The 23121-nt window shown below is 39.8% G+C and overlaps 1 protein-coding gene across 6 annotated transcripts in view; it reads right to left on the bottom strand.

Annotated features, from left to right (window-relative positions):
- Positions 1 to 23121, bottom strand: part of myo16 (myosin XVI) — a 107631-nt gene that overhangs the window by 62756 nt on the left and 21754 nt on the right. For all 6 annotated transcript variants that reach the window (XR_010096508.1, XR_010096509.1, XM_063498035.1 and 3 more), the window contains exons 2-7: positions 19160 to 19429; positions 10416 to 10486; positions 9934 to 10077; positions 3369 to 3477; positions 1212 to 1336; positions 995 to 1120 (exon numbers count right to left, since the gene is read on the bottom strand). Coding sequence is in view for 4 of the 6 variants with exons in the window: in XM_063498033.1 (XP_063354103.1) it covers positions 995 to 1120; positions 1212 to 1336; positions 3369 to 3477; positions 9934 to 10077; positions 10416 to 10486; positions 19160 to 19429 (845 nt within the window). In the remaining 2 variants the exon portion in view is untranslated. The remainder of the gene's footprint in view (positions 1 to 994; positions 1121 to 1211; positions 1337 to 3368; positions 3478 to 9933; positions 10078 to 10415; positions 10487 to 19159; positions 19430 to 23121) is intronic.

The raw sequence follows: 23121 nt of genomic DNA, 5'->3' as shown, positions 1-23121 counted from the left end.
ACGTCTTGTGCCAGCCACACTAACCAGTATAAGAAGAAGACAACAGAAGGTAAATGTTAAGAAGGCTCTGGGAGTAGTTTGTATGCAGGAAAGAAAGCACTGGCACCAGTAAAGAGCTGATGGCTAAGGATATTAAGCACTGCGAGGGAAACCTAATCGATTTTCCAATCCTCCACACTGCCACTCTTAAGTCAAATATACTTACATATTACATAGAACACACAAACACTCAATCTCACAAACACACACAGCATGACTTTTGTAAAAACAAAGACATGGAAGGAGGTTAAATTTCAATTTAAAAAGAGAATTATGTGGAGTTATACATTTAAGCTTACTGAATAGCTATAATCTGATCATGAAGCAACTACAGAGCGGAATTCTGTAAGAGGGGAGAGAGAAAACTAAATCAGAAGATCCCTGTGAATGAAACTGGGAAAGGCTAAAAGGCACAGAGATAAAGAAAATAATTTTTAAAACACACAGGAAAAAAAACATAGCGTGAGAACAGATAAACCAAAGACAGAACGACTCAGCGCACCAAATGAATAAATTCTCTTTGTCAGCAGCCAAGCACACAGCCCAAAATGTAATTAAATAACTAGTTGGGTCAGCAAGATCTGAATGTGATCAGTCTCCTCTCTTCAAAGCTGGAACCCTCCCAAACCAGCAGATCCTATTCCCTTCCTGTTCCACCATCTCATCTGGAAATCAATCTCCTCTCTTCTGAGCGAAGCCATTAAACTGCTGATCTAGAGTGCTGTATGCATTTGTTGTAACAAATTCATACACAGAGTCCTCCTGTGTGCCTGTTTCTGATCGACTGGCCGAAGGAGAACAGCTTATCAGAGTGTGTAAAAGGTAACGGGAGGCGCGCTTCTCTCTGGAATAATCTATCACAAATTTTTCTCATCTTTTCATTACTGAGTTTAAATTAGGGGACTATTTAATCAACGGCCATAACATGCTGGCTTTCTGTGCAGCTGTGGGTTACCTGTCCATATTTAGCAGCCAGGTGGAGAGGGGTCCAAAAGTTGTTGTCAGCAGGATGAGGATCTGCTCCGCTCTGCAGTAGCACAGACACCACTTCTCTGTAACCACTCGCACATGCAATGTGGAGCTTCAGAGAGACAGAGAGCAGCAAAGAGAAATTGTAAGCTGAAGTGCAACAGAAAGCTTTTACATCCTAACACATATGTGCTTTTACATACCAGAGTAATTCCTTCTTCATTGGGCTGATTGAGGCTTCCCCCTGAGGCTACAAGCTGTCTAACATCAGAGAGCATGGTGCTGGGTCTCTGAATCTTCATGGCATGCATGGATGACACATCCACACCTAAAAAAACACCACCATAACTGAGAAACTTGTGTTACAGTAAGTCTTTAGTTGGCATGCTTAAAGGAATAGTTCCAAATAATCTGACTCATTATCTTGCAAAGAATTGAATGGGAATGTTGATAAAACTCATATTTCAGTGGATAACGCTGGAACCAGGAAATGGTTAACTCAGCATTGCATGAAGGTTGAAGCAGCTAACGCAACAAAGGGGAAAAGCCTACATCTCACTGACAAATACACTATCAGCTAGTTTCCCAGACATGGCCTTGCCCTAGACTAAGAGAAATATTCAATAAAGCTCTTGGCTTGAGTCTACAGCTAAGCTTAAACCATGTCTGGAAAGAGCCATTACTTGTTTTACTTGTTCTGTGCAAAAATGTTAACATAAAAGAAACATTTTTGATGTGGTTTGATCCCAGACAATTTTTGACCTTTTAACTGCAGCAATAAATCAAAGCCAGATACATATTCTTTTAAACTTACTCGACTAAACTGCTTAAAACAAAGTGGTTTACTGACTTTTGCAGTCTATAGGAATGAGCTACAACCAAGTGCCCACTGCTGCAGAGCTAAACTGTTTACGGGACTAAATCTGAGATTCACGTGTTGTTTTATAATAGCAGTTGTGAACGATATCATATAAGGAGAGAGCTGGCCGTGCGCTCAACAATGAAAATTAAAATACAGACACTTGCTCCACCCTGTGACCTCTGTAACCAGGCCATCAAAGACAAACAGAGGTTTACAAGAGCATCTATCCCAAACAATGATGATCTATGTATCCTTTCATAATTACATACACACTGCGCACCTTACTTTGGTTGCTGTAATAATGTAGATTGATTATCAATCAATCTATATTTCAGTGCGATAAGCTTAAGGGCACTAACTAATAGGACTTTTCCAAACAGCCGTGATTAAATCAGGTAATCAATAGGACTGTGTTTGCAAACAAATTAGAGCCTCTGGGTGTGGAGGCCTTTAAGACATACTGATAGTAAAAAAAATCCACAGCTTGCCAGAAACTGTGGGAATCCAGTGGTGGATTAAACCGTCAGTGACTTAATGAGAACAGTGAGAATGAGCTAGACCATTTTTAAAGAAACCGATGGCATGGCGGAGTACAAAAAATATCCTGATGCAGACACACACGGAAAGTCTGTCGTTCTCCTATAACCACGCAAACTTGATGGGGTGAGAGCGCATGCAGCCAGGTTGCTATAGCAACAGAGGCTGAGCGAGGCTGTGTGAGAAAAAGTATGTTTTATGGTGGCATAACCACATGCGATTGGGCGGTGTGGTGTGGTGGATGGGTGGTGGTGCGTTGGGTTGACGGGGGAGGGTCAGAGGTGCTGCAGGTTGGCGCGGGGGCCGGGGGGGATCACCACAGGGGCTGACAGATAGAAGCAGACTCAAAAGACTCAGAGGCTGGATGTGCGTCCATGTGCAGGGTGGTCTGAGCTCGAGTTCGCCGTCTCCACTCACAAGCTTGCATTTGTCATGTTATTCAGCGCAGGCTCATGTGTGGTGAATGGCAGATGGGTGAGGGAAAACCCTCAATCATTGTCATCATCTGTTTCTATCCAGCTTTGTCAGCATGATTCCCGTTCTTCGTTCTCTGCATGTCTCTCGATATTTTTTTGGCATCTTTCCCTTCTTCTCCTTCTGCCCTCATGCGTCTCTGCCTATACTGCTTTCCTCTCCCTGCGCCTCTATCTCTTTCATTTCCTACTCTGCTGTTAACCTTCACCTTTTTTAAGAGACTAGTGCCCCATTCACGATATACCACAATTATGCCTGTGGGTGTGCCTCACCTTCATGCACAAGTACACACACAGAGCAACTCATGCTTAGCTGCAGGTATGACATAACATCCAAATACGTCCCAAGCAAAAGACAAATGTAGTCATTAGGATTTTTTTTTCTCTTTGAAAAAAGGGTGTGACATAACGGAAGTGAGCCACTGGATTTGTTTGGGAAGCGTTAAAGTGAAATGTCAACATTAACACACATTAAATACCAACTTTACCGTTTTCCTCCAAGTGTTTTCGGAGGATGTAGCTGGTCTCCGTCCCCTCAATGGCGTAGTCCAGAGGAATGTTTCCATTGATGTCCTGAAGCAAAACATTCACTCCAGCCTTCCAAACGCAGGACAGAAAAAAGACAAGAAAAAGAATTTACGAGCAAACTCTGTTTAAGCATGTACCCTGGGCCATTCATCAGACTTGAAGAGATGATAAATTGGGAGTAATTATCTTGGCTTCCCAGAGGGATATACCTGAGCAGCGCCATAGAGATGCTAACAGACAATACACTGAATTAAAGGCATTATTAAATCACTGCCGGGGGGGGAGTAAAAAGTGGGTGCATTGGTTAACACTGCCTGGGATCACCCAGGTCAGTGTGTGTGTGTGTGACAAGATTAATATGTGTTCATTCAACAGGGATGCTGCCAGAGCATAAGATAACACAAGAGGCCTCCCTCTGGAACCTTTAATGATTGTCTTATGACAGTCGTCAACAATCAGTGTTCACTCTATGGTTTATTGTTTCTCTTGAAAGGAAATTCCCCACCAAAAATGCACCTCTTAACCTGTAAACCACAAAGGTGTGCAAACTAAGCAATATGTACTCTAGTTACAGTGACGCTGACAGGGGCTTCCCGCTGTCTTCTTTTTTTTTTTTTAGTAATTGCCAGTTGTCAGCATCCAACCATAAAATGCTTCCTGCTGTTTGACTAAAACATAAAAAAGCAAGTCAATGTTACTCTCATAGAAGTACGAGGTCTGACAATAGGGATGAGAGACTCTAACTGACGGTCCTTGTTTAATATTTATAGTTAATAGATTTCTAACGACCTGTTTGGAGTGTGGCAAAGAGATTTATGGCCTAGTCCTCAGGCAGGCAGCGATGGAGGGGTTGGGGAAAGAAAAGAAAACTGAAAATGCAAAGAGGGAGCAGGCTGACTGAACTGCACGGAAGCTGTTAACCTTAGTGCTCTGAAAACCAATCAGCGAAATCATGAGAAAAAACAAACTTCGAAATAAACTTTATCTGTCCAGTTGTCTTACAAATAACAGACGTATTTTATTAAAAGAAATAAATAAAATGAAAAGGGAACATTTCTGATTCAGGGACACTGAATTCAGTTTTGACTGATCTGAAAATGTGTTCCAGTGAGATCCACAGCTTCATTGTGGATCCATCTGTGCTATCCAGTGGGAGCTCTTTTTGCTCACTTATGAGGGTGAGCTAGGGGTTAACAAAGAGAATTAATTAACATTAACTATCAGCTGGTGCTTCATGACTATTCATGAAAAAAAAAGCCTTATCACAATGTGAAACACAGCTTGAGAAGAGCAAGATATGAGATGATGACGAGTAAGTCAGAGTGGGAGTGCGCATTAAGGGGGCACAATTATCCCCCCCTGCCAAACCCACACCGCAACTACACAAACACACACTCCACCCTCACTCCCTCAAACACTTATGGTGCTTTGCACCCAGTGGTAATCTGCAAAACGTCCTAATAAACCTGAAAGGAGTTCTCATGGTGCCTCTCTTAGCATGCATGTGAGTATTACACAGTGGGAAGAGAAGAAGTGTGCTAATCCACACGTTTACCATCAAGATTCAGTAATGGTAAATAGATGTGCGGCAGAATGAAGTTATTACCTGACAGACAGATACATTATGTCCTCTCTAAACATCCACACCTATACACCTCTACAAAAAGCATCCAGAAAAAATATTTAAACATATAGAAATTGAGAATAGAATAGAATAGAATAGCCCTTTACTGTCACTGTACATGTACAACAAAATTGTGGAAATATGTTGCTGCCCATTCTGAGAAAGTTAAAACTGCACAAGCAGGACATAATCCTGCACCTGATACTGTTATAAGACAAGGCTTTTCATCCGAGAGTGAAACAGTCACAAGAAGGAAATCAGCAGAGAAATTCATTGTGAAAAAAAAAAAGAATGTAAAAATGCTGGTTTAGCTGTACAAGTTCTAACAATAACAACCAACTGTCATTTAGGAACAAAAAAAGGTATTATGGCACACAGACCTCAGCCAACAGACACAGATTATAAAGCAGGAGCATGAGGCACCACCAATCCAGTGACATAAATCACACATGATAATTGCTGACAGATATAAATGGGTTTGTCTTGTCTGGCAGTCAAGCATAGTGCAAAGAGGTTATAAAGTTGAGTTGTGAGCCCCACACAAGCCAGCACCATTATCATGGATCCACCAAAGACATCCCAGAGATGGAAATCTGTTAATACCATACTCCCTGTGGTTCATAATGGCAGTTGTTAAACACAGTGACTGCTAAAAATCAATAACAACTAGTAAATGTGTGTTGAAAGCTGTCCCTGGGGTAGTTACTGCTGAGCTGGACACCTTCGGTGTGAAAAGCTAACCAGCACTGACAGCTTGCATACAATGAGGCATCAGTCCAACGTATGTCTGACAGACCAGTAAGCTTCTGTCTTAATCAATACAGCTATCTACAGCTGTTCTTCTGACAATTTATGTAGCCTAGACAAAAAAATGCTACTTTTACTGAAATCGATTGCAGTCGGATCATAGCCATAGCCCTAACCAGAGCTCAGAACAGCAGTGCAATCTGCTCTGTACATGTAGAACCATTTAGACCTTCAACCTACTCTTCTGTTCCCATGTTTTACTTTTGTGACAATTTTGCTTGCTTTTACAAAAAGAGCAGATGTTGCAGGAAAATAAGGAATCATGATTCCATAAAGATTTTAAGTGTTGTGCAGCACAGAAAATATTTTTATTCCACTGAAAAACAAAAATTAATATATAAAAAAAAATAAATTTGTCAAAATTATAGGTTGAATGAAAAAGCGAGGGGGATGAAAATCTACCCAATGAATGCAAATATGAATGTCCCAAAATAAAGAGTACGTAATACATTTCTTGCTAATATTACGAGCAGTTTTCTGGGACCAAGCTCATAATGCACTATACGACTAAGCAACGGTTGCCTGATGAACCACTGTAATGTTTGGGGGTTGCACTGCATTATTAGCAGAGAGGCAGAGAGAGTGATTTCAACTGATGTCAAGTGAAGTTCAGTGCAGCCAGAAGGCTTGCTGTTAAACGTCTGACTTCAAAGGACTCGGAGTTCACAAGTTCTAAATTCATTATTTACAAGCATGGAAAGTGGGTTAATTCAACGACTGTACCCGTGCTGGATTTTGAGCCGTAAGATAGGAAATTACATTTTGCAAGAGAACGTGCTTCCAGTCGATCACATGATTCCTTTCCTCTCCTAGCACAAGACTGAAAGCTAGCATTTCACAGAAAATGAGAAAATAAAAGGAAAAAAAAACAGAAGTGGTTTTGTTTCAAAAGGTAGAAACTTTGACAGGAACCAAAACGGATTGGAGCCTCCAGACTAAAGACAAGAGGAACAATCTGACTTTCACAGAAATTCCAACATTTCCAGTGACACTGGGGGTGTGTTAGTGTATGTTGCATGTCTGTGAAGGCACCAATCATGCTAAACAATATAAACAAGTATCTGACCTGCAGATGCTGCCATCTCGACGACACCTGTGTCAGGACAGGCCTGTCTAAATGTACACCAGTCACATGGCTTCATAGTTAAAGAGCCTGGGTTCTAAAATGACCTGCCTGCAGTCAACTCCTGTTACTTGCTCCAAACGTTTGGTTGGGATGGAACAAAAAGTGCAAAAAAGAAGCCTCTAAACTGCTGAGCAACTGAAATATGAATTGTAGCCTCTGTCCTATTTACAATTAAACAAAGGGTTTTAAAGATCTGCAAATATTTGAATCTTTATTCCCATTTTACAAATTTTGGGAAATATAGCTGTAGCATTTTTCACATTCCACTCTGAACTGCGAGTTAATCCTACTAGGGTGTCAATAACAAACATTTAGCAGAACTGGAGTGTCAATGGTTTCTGGAAGGGGTTTGGAAATGGGCTGGGAATGACAGAGCTTAGAAATGGCTCGCTCTCCTGCTGTTTGGAGGGAGGAGATAAGAGAATTAACATTACTGCCAATCCGGATGCAGAAAAGCAATTCACTCATATTTCTAATCATTCCCCACATCCCTCTACTTTTCCACATGACAAGCTTGGTAACATCTCTGTCAGCAAAAAATGCACTCTGTTGCTCTGAGAAGGAACTGGAAATCAAGGACAGGGAAGCAGAGGACAAAAGGAGGGAAATAGCAAAAGAGATGATGGAGTGGAGACAATAGATTAGTATATACTAGCAACATTATTCCTTCTTGTGCCAATCAAAGATAAGGGTGCCAGTCAAGCTCCTCGAGCGAGGCCATTGTTAAATAAAGCCGTTACATTCACAGGGAAGAGCTCGCAATTAGAGCTCTGACGAGGGAACAGCTTGCCAACAGAGCAGAAAGACTGGGAATTGGCAGAGTCTGCGGTGAAGGGGTTGGGTGTCAAAATGAATAAACAGAAGAAAAGGGATATTGGATCCCTATCGGAAATACTGTTGGACTGAAGCTATTTTTGCCATGGTAGACAGAAAGAGCTTGGGTTCTCCTTTCAGAAATCATACTCCCTTGCTGTTCATAGCAGAAAAAAGAAACTCGAGTGTTTGTCTTACTATGAAGTGAAAAATTCACCCCAAGGAAATTTGCACCATTTTGAAAACTCAAATGTTTCAAAGTGTTTTCTTCCTTTCACCCAAATGTTGTCACGAGCATGCGCAGGGACACGCTCACAGAAAGCATAAGCAGAGCTAAATACAGTACTGTGCAAAAGTCTTGAGCTAGCCCTCATTTCTCTTTTTGGTTCCAAAGAGTAAGGCTTTCTTGTACTGTGTTAAAGTGGTCCTGAGCATTTCTCCAGGTTTTCTGAAGGTCTTTCAAGGTTTTTCTTTGGACATTGCCTGCGTTTTCACTCATTTTCAGTCCAGTCCTTGTACCATTTTCAGAGGAATGTGTTTTTCTGGCTTATTACGCCACTTGACACTACTAAGCATAAAAAGCAACCTAACTCAAGGGATGAACCAGCTTTGTGTCTACACATAACAGATAGCTTACTAAATATTATTTTTATATACTTTATTTCTAGAAACCTGTTGCAAAACCACATCATTTATTCTTGTTTCTTTAAATGAATCTACAAAAAATTCCAAATATAACAAAATTTGATGAGCATAAAATAGTATTTTTTAACCAGTGATAAATTAAAAAATCAGAGGACAAGTTGAGGACAAAATAGGTTGCAGGTCTAAAAACCAGTCTGCAGCAGATGAACAGTATCTGAATTCACTTAAGAATTCCAGAAAAGACCTGACAAAGAAATTGAGATATGCATCCTGAAATTTACAAGAACGAAATATACATAACACCAAATAATAATGTTCAAGCTAAAATCACACAAAGTCAGTGTTTGTTTAATTTACTGTGATCCCTTGTGTCTTAGTATTTCAATAAATTGCTGCACCCATTTCCCATTTTCCTAGCAAAATATAAAGAAATGAGGGACGGCTCAAGTCTTTACTGTACTTTGTGTTAGTAAGCTGTAAAAATGTCTGAACTTCTCATAGTTTTTAATTTCTTACAAATGTTCTTCCTTTTTACTTCCCTCTCCCCCTGTTCTCTTTCAACAGAGCAGAGTTATGCGTCAATACGGCACAATTTATGAGGAACTAGTTCTTTCCTGATAGCGAACGGAAAAAGTACAGAATCTATCACTGTCTCTCTCCCTCTCTCATGGTATTGCCCATCATGAAAGCACATGAAAACACAAGTCACTGCATTAAAGTGCATTTGAGATACATACAGGACACCCTCCCTAAACAAACTAGGTGCCCCACATGTTTGTAGGGATATTAAATGCACGCAAATACACAAACACTATTAATTATCTGTATTCTTTTTTCCTGGGAAATACTTCAAACATACACATTCCTCCCAGGAAAATCTCTTCCCTTTCCCACAGACAGGAAACACCAATCACTCAGTACCCAATCAGCAGAACCAGAATCCACTGGATTCTACACAGTTCTACACGACATGCAACCCTCTCTGGGTCTAATCAACACCAGCGCAGCAAACTCAGCCCACTCAGTGACTGGGCTTCATGTGAATGCCCTCCCTTGCAGCTGGCACTGCTCTCATTATGGACCTAATCAGTACAACCAGGGCTCTTGTCAAGACATTCTCCACAGAATAGGCTCTCTCTTTGATATGATGCAAATGCCGAATTCCAAATATCCTAATTTTCGGCGATTCAACTGGATTTGTGAAAGAATAAAAAGCTCTGTTTCAGATCCTCAGCCACAAAAAACCCTTCATCTATGGAAGATGCTCCACTTGGACAGAAAATTCTTGATGACTAATGTGAGCCAGTAGTTCAAAGCTACTTCTAAATGAAGCGTGAGTACCAACCAGGTCCAAAACACTAATCTAATTTGTAGCCGACACACTTGGAATTGCAAAGATCAACCAGAAAATTACAACTACAGCCAAAAAGCGTGTCCTTGCATGTCTCTGTATGTTTTCTTTTTTCCTTCCAATATACTGCATGGTCATGTTTGAATGTGTGTTTCTCACCAGCAGCAGCAGCAGCACCATATCAGCATGGTCACACACACAGGCTACATGTAGGGCTGTCCACAGGTCTTCGTCCTGCAGGTTGACGCTCAAGCCTCGTTCAATCAGAAGTTCTGCTGCAAAGACATTGTCATGGCGGGCACACTGCAGAATGCAAAAAGAAGGAAATTACAGTATTGTTAGATTTATTAGAACCACAGGAGTGGTTCAGTGCACATACGCTAATAAGTTGTATATATGGAAAAATGTCCAGCAGTAGTAAATAAGATTTTGTCGCTGTCACGGAGGAATGTATAGCATTTTTGCAAAAATAAAGGCATGGAGAACGGTTATAAGTATAAACATGTTACATTTATAGGAGTGACAGTATCATTCTGTGAGGACACATAACAATGTCCTGATTTTTTAAATCTGTGCATTAGGATGCAGGAAAATGAATGTGAGTGTAAATAATTCCACTTCCTGTTAGGGACATATCTTACCAAGTGCAGCAAGGATCCCCCAGAGGAAATGGGAGTGTTGGGGTCAACACCTTCTTTCAGGAGGCGCAACACTGCAACACACCAAACATCCATATGTTAGCACCTGCTGTTTGCGAGGACAGGCAGCGTGCTTAAGGCAAGCAGAGTAGACACATACACGAACACAGGCATCACTATCAAAACCGATGTGTGTCGAGTGAGTGTCCTCTGACTGTCCTTGTTACGTCAGTGCGGATCAGTGTTATGGTTGTGCGTGCATGTTTGGTAACCCCTGTTTTCTGACCTGCTGCTGAGGCAACAGCGAGCCACGCAACCCAATAACACACTGACACAGATATACTAAAGGAAACATAAACCATTACAAACAAGCTGACACAGTCAGACATAAACAGATAAGCAGACATGGTTAACACAGATAAGCAGGGTCCCAAGATTTTGCTATAAATTTGATGTGCTTTTTAAAGAAATAAATGTGAACGTAGCAGCACACAGTGACAGAGCGAGAGCGACAGGACACTGGGGTGTGCGACAGATGAATAGAGACTGATAGTCAAACAAGAAAGGCAGGTGGAGCGCTGTAGTTTGGACACATGTGAATTCAGTGACACTGACAGCACTAGACGGCTGCTGACTGAACCGAGGAAGACCTTATACCAACACTGTCACACAATCCCACCACATATGCCACATACACAAACGCATACAGTCTGTTACATTAGCACATACATGAACATCCACACAGAGCCATGGTAAAATATTACACTTTAAAGTTTTTGCTAAAATCTAAAGGAAAGGATCTGTTAAACATTACTATCTCAAAATTTACTAGCATTGCAAATGGATTCACCTGCAATAAATATGTGTATTTTATAAACACAGATAACTGTTTGAAGTGTGCATTGTGCATTTACACACCATCCACAACTACAGTATATGTTAACGAACTAAAATACCAAATCAGAAATCAGGGAACAAGTAACAATGAGCTGGTTGGCAATAAAAATTCAGAATTATCTTCAGATATTAAGCAAAGTAAAAAAAATCTCAATAATTTATACATTTATCAATCTAACATAATATGATGTATGGTTTGGACATGGCAGACCTGAAGACAAGATTAGAAATGAGTATATGAGAGTGACAACTTAGGCTGAGCAGTTTGACGACAAAGTTAAAGGCTGAGATCATTTGGGACACATACAGAGCAGGGATAGTGGATATATTGAGAAAAGCATGTTGCCCATGGAGTCATCAGAAAGGAGGAAAAGACGACTGCAGGAAAGGTTGATGGATGTAACGCAGGAGGACATGCAGGGGGTTGGTGTGCAGAGGGTTCATGTGTTGGTATAAGAAAGGGGAAAGGGTGAGATGGAAGAAGAGGATATCCACTAATCACTTGGTTGGCCTATCATTGTAGAGGCACATGCACGCATATCAAACAAGCCAGACATAATACAAAGAATGTTTTTCCATTCTTCTCATGGCTGCAGTGCTTAATAGCATTTAAGTGGTTGATGAGTAATAAACAGACCAGTGCTGGAGCCAATCAGCATAATTATCTCCTCACGTCTCCATATGCTGTGGAGACGCAAGACTGTAAAACATCAATTAAAGTACATCTAAAGCTGAATTAGTTACGGGGGAATTGATAATGTTCCTGCTTTCTTGTCTATTAAACAATATATCACAACTCATCAGTGAACTCAGAAGAGCAGTTTTTAAGAATGTAAAGCATCTTGTGATTCACAAACGGTAAAGGTTGGTATATTGAAGGTTGGTATATTTTCCTGGTTAGGATAGACTCGGGTTTTAAAATGACCCAACTGATGGAGTTAGTTAGTAAGGAGCTTTCATTCAACCTGCCTGAATTTTATGGCCCACAGCTGCAGGCAGGTCAAGGGTCAAGTGGTTCATAATGTCATCAAGTAACAAATCGGGGAAAAAATGTTTGTCCGACAATATGGCCATCGGGAATCAATAGTACTGTTGCACGCGTGTCCATCTGTTGTGTGCATTAGTAGTAAAGGTGCCAGCTATGCTAAATATCACTAATATTGAAGGCTTTCATTTAAAAATACTTTGTGTGTCTTATGATCCCAAACATATTTTGTATTATACCTTTATGTAGCTTAGATTAATATAACAGTTATTATTTATTATTGTAATTTGCACTGCTTTCTTACAATGTCAGTCTTACTTTCGCTGTTTTTTTAACTAACTTCATTTGTACTTTTTTTGCTTCTAATCATTGCTGTATATATCTCCATAGTATAAGGCTCTTACCAGGTGCCTTTGGCACTTTAACTCAACTGATGTTTATTGCAGACTGTACTATTTTTATACTTTATACTTTATAATGCTGCTGTAACACAACAATTTTCCTTGTAGGATCAATAAAGTATCTATCTATCTATCTATCTATCTATCTATCTATCTATCTATCTATCTATCTATCTATCTATCTATCTATCTATCTATCTAACTATCTATCTATCTATGAACACTGAAACAAGTTTTGCTTCCTGTAGGCAATATTCCTGTCAAGTCAAACTAGGGGCATCCAATTATCCCTGTCTAACGTACGTCAAATAATGGAAGACAATAGCAAACAAAATCCCAAGACTTTGTTCTCAGCATAAACATGGTATAATCCAAAGTTCAGATAAAGTTTATACAGAACTTCAGAAGCCTGATTTAGACAGCTCGGGTAGGTGTCACCCAAAGTTTGAGTCTTTTTAGTGCAACATTCCCTCTTTATGTCACTAAGTCTTTACAATAACTAAGTGCAGAAGCAGTAGGCAGGAGAAAGTCAAATTTAATACCATGAGCTTCCAAAAAAAACTGAATGTATTGGATTTTATCCCCCATTTGTTCTCATGGAAGCATTTTTGCAAAGGATCTGTCAAAGTCCTGCATACACAGAAGTAACGATTAACACAAGCAAAGTTTATTGAAGAAAGATGAAACAGTGTGAATCTATAGTTTAAATCGTGGCTTGACAGATTAAATTAGTTCTCGATAACTCTATAATCCCAGTAATCAGCTTAGGTAATGGGATTTTAACTACAAAAGGAGAAAGCCATTTGTCAAGTCAATAGCAAAAGGGATACACTACACTGTTTGTCTTAAAGCTACTAACGACAAGCTGTTTTACATTATGAGGTGATGCCACATTATCACGTAACTAAAATGCAAAAGGAACCCTGGAGTTGCAGCAGCTATATATTTATCTCACAGCACAGCCACAACATTAACTGTCTTTATATATTTATTAATTTTTATATGTGAGTCGGTGTATGTAAGTGTGCCACCCTTCAATCAGGCAGTGAAATGAAGAGTGTGCAAAACCTAAAGTCAACTATCATTTCTGGACAACCACAAAACAGCTGTTCAAGACGTATGTGCAGTTTCCATGGCAACCACATAGGACCTGATAGAAAAAGAGTAAGCACGATGGAGAGAGAGAGAAAGATGAGAGAGAAATCTAAATTAGCTACAGATTGACAGGTGGACATGAATAGAGGATTATGACCTTGATAACTACTCAGATTCTTAAAAGCCAAACCTGTGACATCTTATTGGCCTTCTTCTTCTTCCATGGAAAAAAAATACTTCACAGCTACATCCCTACAGTAAGATATTATAAATAAAGCTACAGCCAATACATAAAACTGTACACGAAGTTAATCAGTAGCTCTCTTGCAAATCCATGCTATCATTTAGATATTAACTCATGCTTGTGTTCAGCACCTGAATAGAGCCCTCCAGGACCTTTTGCCTACACAGTAAATTGCAAAGTATGTGCAATTCACTGTTAAAAAAGCAGTTCTCCACTCAGGAAAATTAGATTTATATATTGTTGAACTGGAACTGCTTGAAATAGATACAATGCCTCACGCTGACTGTTGTGCAGATACAGTGCAAGGTTGGATGTACTTTTCTCATGGCTCTCTTTTCAATTCTCTGGCTCTTCTTTCTCTTGCTGCACCGTGACATTCTATGAATCTGATCAAATTTCTGTAATGTGTGCTCCATAATGTGCCACTTACAGCAGCATTGCCAATTTTCTTCGTATGGCAACCAGACACATTCTTCTCATGTAAACTATCATTCCTTGGCAGCCCTATATGAGATTACGTTCAAATCCCTTACTCTTATAAATGCGTCTGTCTCTTGGGTCCTTATCACAGAGTCATGATCACAAACGGGGGGCCGTCTCACCCCACTGCCCCATGTTTTTGAAATGAGTTTTTCATTCCTCCTTTGTTTCATTCATGATGGAAAAACACAAGTGTAGAGTTTTCAAATAGATAATGAGTCTTGTAAGATGGAACAGGGTACCACTGCCTACTTATCCCGAGAAAAGGCCATGTAATGGAATTCAGCTTCTGTAACCATGTAATAAATGCCACCGAAGGGGGGCAATGCACGCTCACAGTATTTGAAGTATTTAATAGACAAAACCCCTCCATAAATGTTGACTTGCAACTTTGTTTAAGTTGCGTCCTCCAGTGAAAGAAACACATTACTCTAAAAGACAACTCTCAGACAAATGTCTGACCCAAATCAAGGAGTAAGCATTGTACTGTACAACATTTCCATGCACTGTATTGTGGAACTGCAGCTCCAGTGTTCTTTTTCAGACTAGTATTGGTTAGGCTGGTGCATATTTTATTTCGCTTTCTTTTTTCTACAATGAAGCACCGGAATTCTCCTCGTAAAATCATGCCTGCAGACTGAAAAGAAAAATTGAAATTGCTTATTTGTGACAGTAAAGGGAAAGTGGGACCGCAAATTGAATGTGAATGCATTTTAATCCGTTTTTACAGCCGGCCATTTTAGGGGAAACTGTCATTATGTGTACTTCTCTTCCTTTGTGTAATTTTAATTAAAATACTCAAACATAGAAAAAAAAACATCTAAATTAAATTCCATCTTCAAACCGAGCACAACTCTGTAAGAAATGACTTCATAACATTCACATCCTTTGCTCATTTTACCTGTCTGGATGAGCCTCTGTAGGGACACTCATGACTCATCAAATGAAGTATACATTTAATATTAGAAGGTCAGAGAAGTATGAATTCCAGTGTAAAGTTTCATTGCAATATGACAAAAGTTGTCATTAAAGCACATTTATAAAGGATGGCAGAAAAAGGGCTTCTTTCTCTATCAGCTCTGTGGGCCTAGGCCCTGTTCTGTCAAAAACATGACAGATGTCTGACACCCTTTTAATCCCAGTGTGGTGCACTGAGGGCGATATCAACTGATGCTCCCTAACATCCCTAACATATTTACTTATTTTTCTTCCTCTCTGGTTTAAGTTTCACCATCTAGGGGAGATTATATATAGATGGAAGGCTAACAAAACACAGCTAAGTGTCTGAAACTTCCCATAAGACTACACTACACATCACAGTGACTTCAGCTGTGGTCCAGCACATCCGGCATACAGTATCTAATGATAACAGATGGATATAGTTATGATTATGGATATAACAGAGAATTCCTTTGAGTTAAAATGTATTTCGCGGGCAGTGTCAAGTGGATTCCTTAAACTTTGTATTGAAGCTTTGCTTCACTGATATACACTGTACACGCTACACATGGTGTTTAGTACTTTAGGTGTGATATGTTTCTAAGGAGTGCTCCGAAACACTCCACATGACTGGAAGCTTTTATTACCTCCACTTTCCCGACTTCCTGACTGTGGAGAAGTGATTGCACTATGAGTCCCTGTGCTGTGCCTGCAGGATGGATCTATACACATTGATCAATAATGAAAGATGGCCATTCAGACACACTTCACACAGTAATTACACTTCCATATAGTGCACACTGAACAGACACGCAGCACAAGCACAGGGGAAACATGCTCGCCCACTGGTGCAGAGACCGATCCAAATAACAATATTTCTGACTTGAGTTGGAGTCCCCACTGAGGGGACTGTGAATGCATACGGTTGCATAATACAGGTAATCTTTACTGCCAGCAGGAGAAAAGTAGGTTTGACCCGAGGTCTGCGGCAGCTAAAAAGGCCAGGATACAAGAGACACTAAAGGATCATGAGGCTATGAATGTCTTAAATGACAAGCCATTAAACAGTACTGGTCTAAAGAATGCATGTTCTAAAGCAGAGCTGCAGGCTTCACACATGCATGCAAAACAACAATAATCATTAGAAAACAACAAATCATTCTAAGATAACAAAGTACTGGTGATTTTCTATGTAAGATCTGATATATGAATGGGGTGCACAGTGCAACACTGGAGCTCATGAGATTTCGGTTTTTAAAGAAAGTGCTTCAAAGAAAGATGCAGATACAGTCCACAGGTGTCTTAAGATGAGTTTTTGAATGGTACCAATCAAAAAGAGGTACCAAAAACCTCTTAAGATTTGATAACCAAAGTTGGAGAAACCAGCACAAAATATCAATAAATGGCATTTTTGGAAAGTTAAGACATGGTAAATATTAGTAGTAGGTTCCATGGTTACGAGAGCAACAGCTTCACATTCTGATGATTGCTTTAAAAAAAAAAGAAGCAGTTTCACCAAATGTCAAAACACAAGCGAGCCAGATGTTTGCATATGACAGATAAACCCGTGAACGAAGATGACCTGCAGTATTCTCAGATCTACAGCTAGAGCTGTGTGTCCGTGGTATATTTAACCTTAACCCTGCGATATCCTTCGTAATCCAAAAGCATCTTTGTTGCTGTTATTTAGTTTCATCCATTTTCCAATGTTCCCTTTTCTCAGTGTGTTTGCCCTTCCCTCTTCTCTCTCCCTCATCTTACTTCCTGTACAAGACGAATGATAAGAAAAACAAAATCCTTTTGTGACTGCGTGTGTGTTAAGTGTGTGTGCATCTCTTATTATCTGGCTGCCGTGTCAGCAGACAAAGTTTCAGCACCTCGTGCCTCGATTTTTTTAAATTTTATTTTTTAGTTAAGGCTGAGTCTTATTTGCTAATCTCTCTTTTTGTGTCTTTTTCAGTCACAGTTAAAGAACTATGAGTCACCTAAACATCTTTAATTATTTTTTAATAATCATCCCTGTCTGGAGCAGACGTCGCTGATAATGACAAATTAAGTTGAGATATTTAAATATATTCAAGATAACAGACATGTTAAAGATACAAGTGCCTATCAGCTAAAGTTGGCCTGTTTTTGTGCCTTATTTGCTGTTGCAATGTAATATAGTATATCACTATAGATTACTCTAGAAGGGATCCATGAAATGATAGCTTAATTGTAATGCTGAAAGCATAAAATAATTAAAATATTGGCTTTTTTTGGCAGTCATACAGTATATGATCTACTGCTTAAATGGTGACAGTGTTTAAACCCCAACAACAGCTTTTTGGAAATCAGCCAGGCATGATACACATAGTTATAGTTCCAGTATAGAGCATGAAACTGATGTGCGGCACACAGAGTTCATAGCTATTGCTAATTTCTAACCCTGAGTTTAAGTTTGCCAGTGCCAAATATGTTCCCACATTACTCTGGGGACAGTCCTGGCCTGAAGCAAATCCTATCGCTCTTTATAAAAAAGGCTAACACGAGCAGAGATAGTGAGAAAAACTTATCACTTCGAGCACCAGCACCACTGAAGAATACTAAAGAAGAGGCATTGTCAGGATATAGTACTGAGTGCTGATGGATCCAACTTCCAAGTGTTAAGTGGTTTGGACAGATCCTTACGCAGAGGCACTGACCCAAAAGAACCAGACAGGCTAGCATAAAAAGAACACTGATGAATCTTAAAGGCAGTATTTTTCTTCAAAGAAAAAAGAAATGAAGTGTTCCCTTATCTACAGACGCCTCTGCATGAATCTACTATTTTGTTTCATTTGGAGCCAGTGCTTGTTTTGAGCACCAAATGGTCACAAAGCCCTCACATAGCAAGACAAACGGCGGCCTGGTACCACTTGAGCACCATGGTGGGGCTTAGGTGATTAGGCAGAGGAGTATGCGATCCATGCCAAGCCAATGAACCCTGTTTCAGGTTGGCTTTTGCAGTGGCACACCAGCTGCTCCCACAGACCCCAGCTGAATCTTACTGGCAGCCAGGGAGCAGAGATTAACACAGTGACCTGCAAAATCTGCCGGAAGGACTGACAGAGATATGCTCAGACAGCTGTGTCGGTGACTGGCAAGTGACTGTCATAAACAAAAAGAAAAATGGTAAGGTTGGACAAAAAGATGTGCCTTTTGGAGTAAAATGTGAATACCCTTTAAATTTCAAGAGGCTTTTTTTTGTGACAGAATGATGTCAGCATCAGAAGTTAGTGTGTTTTTATTGTCTGAGGAAAGCTTGCAGACTCCTTTTTCTCTGGCTGGTAACAGATAAATAAACACACACACAGACAGGAACAAAGAAACATTCTCAGACACAGAAACAGACACAGGAGGGCAGACAACGGCGCTTTTCGCCGACATCAGTAAAATCACAGTCATTCTGAAGCCACAAGAAAGGTTTTTAACCATTTTTAAATGCTTTGATGGACTATTAACTATCAGCCAATCAAACAGCCGCATCACGTTCTTTCTTTATCTGTTGAAGAACATTCTTAAGTCATCTAGCTCTCTGTCAGTGTCACTGAACAGCAGATGTAGGTGGGATTTTTTTCAACACTTTGCTCTCAAAATCAGGTATTGCCATCTCTGCTACCCTCTTGTCACCCTCATGTTAACCAGAAGCAGACACGCCCACTTGCAGAAAAATCCGAACACACACCTTCTTTGTCATTATGATGAACGATGGCATCCTGTATAATATCGGCGGGCCTGAAGCGGACATGGTGCTTCTTGCGGTGCGTGGGCAGGGCTCGAACCTTGACTCCACCTTGCTGGCGCTGAAGGCTCTTTTCTCTCTCATAGTACGCCCTTATTTGTTCACAGCGCATCCTCCTGACCAGCCTCTGGCGCTGGCCAATGGGAAGAGACTCCAGCAGACACTGGTCTATCTCCATGTTCTGGCGAAAGACGTTACATAGCTGGAAGCAACCTAGAGACAAAGAGAGAAAGCCAGAAACAGCAAAATAACATTAGTAATGTTTTATCTCAAAAAAATTATGTTACGTCATTTGTCATTTATTTACATAAGATTTGTTTTCATTCAAGTTCTGAATGCAAGCTGTCCATGCTTCAGTGAGGAGGACAATCTGGTGAATGAGTGAAAACACTATCCCGCTAAACATGTCCTATGTGGAGGGCCCCAGACACCCCACACAAAAGAGCAAAATTGCTACGGTGCCCACATGGGCCCCACATGGGTAAGTCTGCCATAATAGTTTACACAGTAAATGAGAGAATGCTCTCTGATTAAACACAGAAACAAATTTACCTAAAGATGCAGCTGTGCATGTCATTTATTTTAAGTCTTGTTCCTGACAAGCAGAGATTTGCGTGGATACTCTGAATCTTCCAGATTTATTATTAGGGCTGTGGTCTCTGGGTCGACTTCTTGATTTTTTTGGATGATATGCAAACGAGCCTTGGTCAGAAAATAGCCGGTGTTACTCAGATAAGGAGACAACACTTTATCAAAAGCAGTCGAGGATTTATCACCCACACGGCTTCACAGCTTTGTACTTGGCCAGCTCGATAGAGACTGCTAGGTCAAACTTATGCAATGTTTACATTTGTTCAGCTTTAGCAGAGAGTGTACGCTGACTCAATCATATCATGTCAAAGAAGCACTCTGTGTGGGTGCGTTTTCGGTCAAAATGTCAAGTATAAACCTTTTCACAGTTCAACAATCAGCAAGACGCATCGCTGAAAAGTATGAACATATCATCAGTGTGCAGCAGAACTGTCATTTTTCAACTGTCATATTTTCACCTTGATTTGTTCTAATAATCTTTTTTTTTCCTTTTTTTTGACACGTTCATCCGGCCACAGCTGTACAAACTCCAGCGTCTATCAGTAGCAGCTGCTACACAGACCAAGCTGTCTCCCTCATTGGAAGGGAAAGTGATATCACAGGGGGAATAGCAGAATTTATTATTGCTTTATTGCTTGTTTCCTCAGCAGCTCTTATGCTGAATCACCGGCTGATGTAGTTCTATTTTTGGATAACAAATGAATATGGGCAGGTGCTCAGTGATCGGATCTGTCCTGTGATCTTGTTTTCAGTCTAGCATAATGAGGTTAAAGAGATGTAACGCGATAGCATTGGGTCATAGTGGAGGATATCTTTATGTAATAACTGTAAATACTCACAGCAACAAAACAGTGTCAGCTGAGTTCTTCAGCTTTCTTCACCAAGATACTGAACCAAAAAAAATTGTGCCCTACATTAAATATGTGTATTTTGATCTTAGCTTACTTTGCTACTAAATCATTTGGGAGAAATCATCAACACCCCAGCGAGAGGAAAACTAAACCACAAACACACCCTTTAAAAAGTAATGAGGATGAATGGACATTCAAAACATTTCTCTTGCAAACATCACAGATGTTCTCTTATGAATTTTACTTGTTCAGAATAAATTTGAAGAAAGTTATTATCCAGAATGCCTTACATTTAAAAAAAAAAGTAGTTAGCACACTGAGATCTTATTTATTTATTTATTTATGTAGTAAACATGTCTCAGATAATAAGAAGCATCCATATCCTCAGGTGTGTTGAAGCGGTAATGTGTGCTGTAAATATCAGCTTTTTATAGCAATTTTATTTATATAGCACATTTTATTATGTAAACTTAATGTGCTTAACAAAGAAGAGAAAAACATAAAAAAAATCTGTGTAGCTTTGCCTTAAGGCACAAAAGCAAAAATAAAATATAAGAAACAAATCAAGAGCTCCTTTTTATGCTTATTTATAATTCACTGAGGACAATAATTCTAGAAAATATGCTGCACTCCATACGCCAAACAATTAGTGCAGAGTAAGTGTGATTATTTTGTTTAGTACAGCTCTAAACTTTGCACATAAAAGAATAAATTCTTTGCTGATTTTAAATTTAAAAAAGTATTCTGAAATTGCTGAACAATTTTCCCACTCGCTCTTTCACAAAGTGGTAAAAGCCTCCCATCGTTACTTCTGAAACTATCAGCCTCTCTGGGATGCTCTTCCTTTTATAGCCAATCATTTTACTAATTAGTCTAATTTTTTTTATTTGTTTTCATTACACGACCTTTCCAATCTTCCTGCCCTGACCTTTGTGTTGCGGGCATTTAATGACTACATGATTTTCTCAGGTAATTTTCAGATAGTTAACAGTTTTAATAATTTGCGAATGATGGCATCCTGATTTACGCTGTTAAAAACATTTTTTTAAACCAAGCTGCATCCTTTTGTGTTTGTGTCAGCATTTTGCCCAGTTGTGTGCAGGCAATCATTTAGCATCCTGGCTGTGAAGGATATTTGCTCATTGTTTAGCCCTGGGGTGGGTTGTGCGAGACACCACAATATTTTATGTGCTGTTTTTTTTCTGTCCTAACAGAGTGTATCAATTCTCCTGACTGTGCATAATCTATCTGCCTCTCAGTGGAACGTAGCCAAACAGATCTCATCACAAGGCAGCTGCTAAACTTATTCTGGTCTGCTTGGGTGATGTAAAGTAGAGGGACTCTACAGCAGGTGGGCCAAGCCTCGGAAGACCAAAAGAGCTCATGTAGAAATATAAAAAAACAAAAGATGCTAACACTTTTAGGAATAATAATCTGTTACAAAGTAAGTTAAAGTGCAAACAGAAGACGAACTGTCATGACAGCACTGATAATATGACAAATTCAGGTCATAGTCAGCCCAGAGGACAAGCAAAACATGAAGACAAGATAGTCTTTGCACAGACAATGACTCACTAACTTATGTCTCTTTGGGCATGTTATATCCCACTCCTTACATTTCTCAAACTGTTCTTCTTTTATTGTGTTTGTCTTTTTTTCTTCTTTGCCCACTTTTGATTTAGTTCTCTCTTACTTTGAGTATTTTTGTCTGTTCACTGATGTAGCGCTCTTTCTCTCCGTCATCTGTCTGCTTCTCTTTTAGGGTGACTGAGCACACATCAGTGTTTTCAGCAGGTGAAAAATACTGTTAGCAGGGCACTTTTGAAGCACTGCATGCTTTCCAACACCTTCTGTTTCTTTGTCACAACTTTATCAGGTCTTAAATATCTTATTTTTCCAGAGCTCCAGACTGTGACTGGTCACACTTTACCGTCAGAGGAAATAACAGTATCAGACACACATTATTATTTTATTTCTCTCCCAGGGTGTTTTCTGTCTGTTTCTTACTTTGTATCTGTGATGTTAGTTTTCCATTGTTTTTCCTCATTAGAGAGTGTTGCAAGTTATCTCATATAAGTGGAATATGCATAAGAGCTATGCACACTTGTCCCCCAGTCCAGCACTTGCACTACCACCTGAGAATCTTGGCACTAGAGCCAACTTTCTGAGACTTTAAACTGGGGCTTTTCTTTCAACAGTGAAAAGCAACCTAACAATAAAAGAAGTCCTTAACTGTCGAGGGGCGTAAGTACATTGCTGTTACTTTTTACAGTATACCAGCAGCTCTCATTCGAAGGGGCCGAGGTGTGTTTGGATTTTTATCAGGCAGAAACAAAGACGTCCTAGCAGACAAAAAGATGCCTCTGTGTGCTTTTTTTGTTTGTTTTTGTTTGATATACATCTACACATTCATTTAAACACCTGCCCCCAACCCGGTTTGTCTCTCTCACACACACACACACA

This window comes from Pelmatolapia mariae, linkage group LG16_19 (assembly GCF_036321145.2).
Source record: "Pelmatolapia mariae isolate MD_Pm_ZW linkage group LG16_19, Pm_UMD_F_2, whole genome shotgun sequence".
NCBI lineage: Eukaryota > Metazoa > Chordata > Actinopteri > Cichliformes > Cichlidae > Pelmatolapia > Pelmatolapia mariae.
This window is presented reverse-complemented; position numbering and strand designations above follow the sequence as displayed.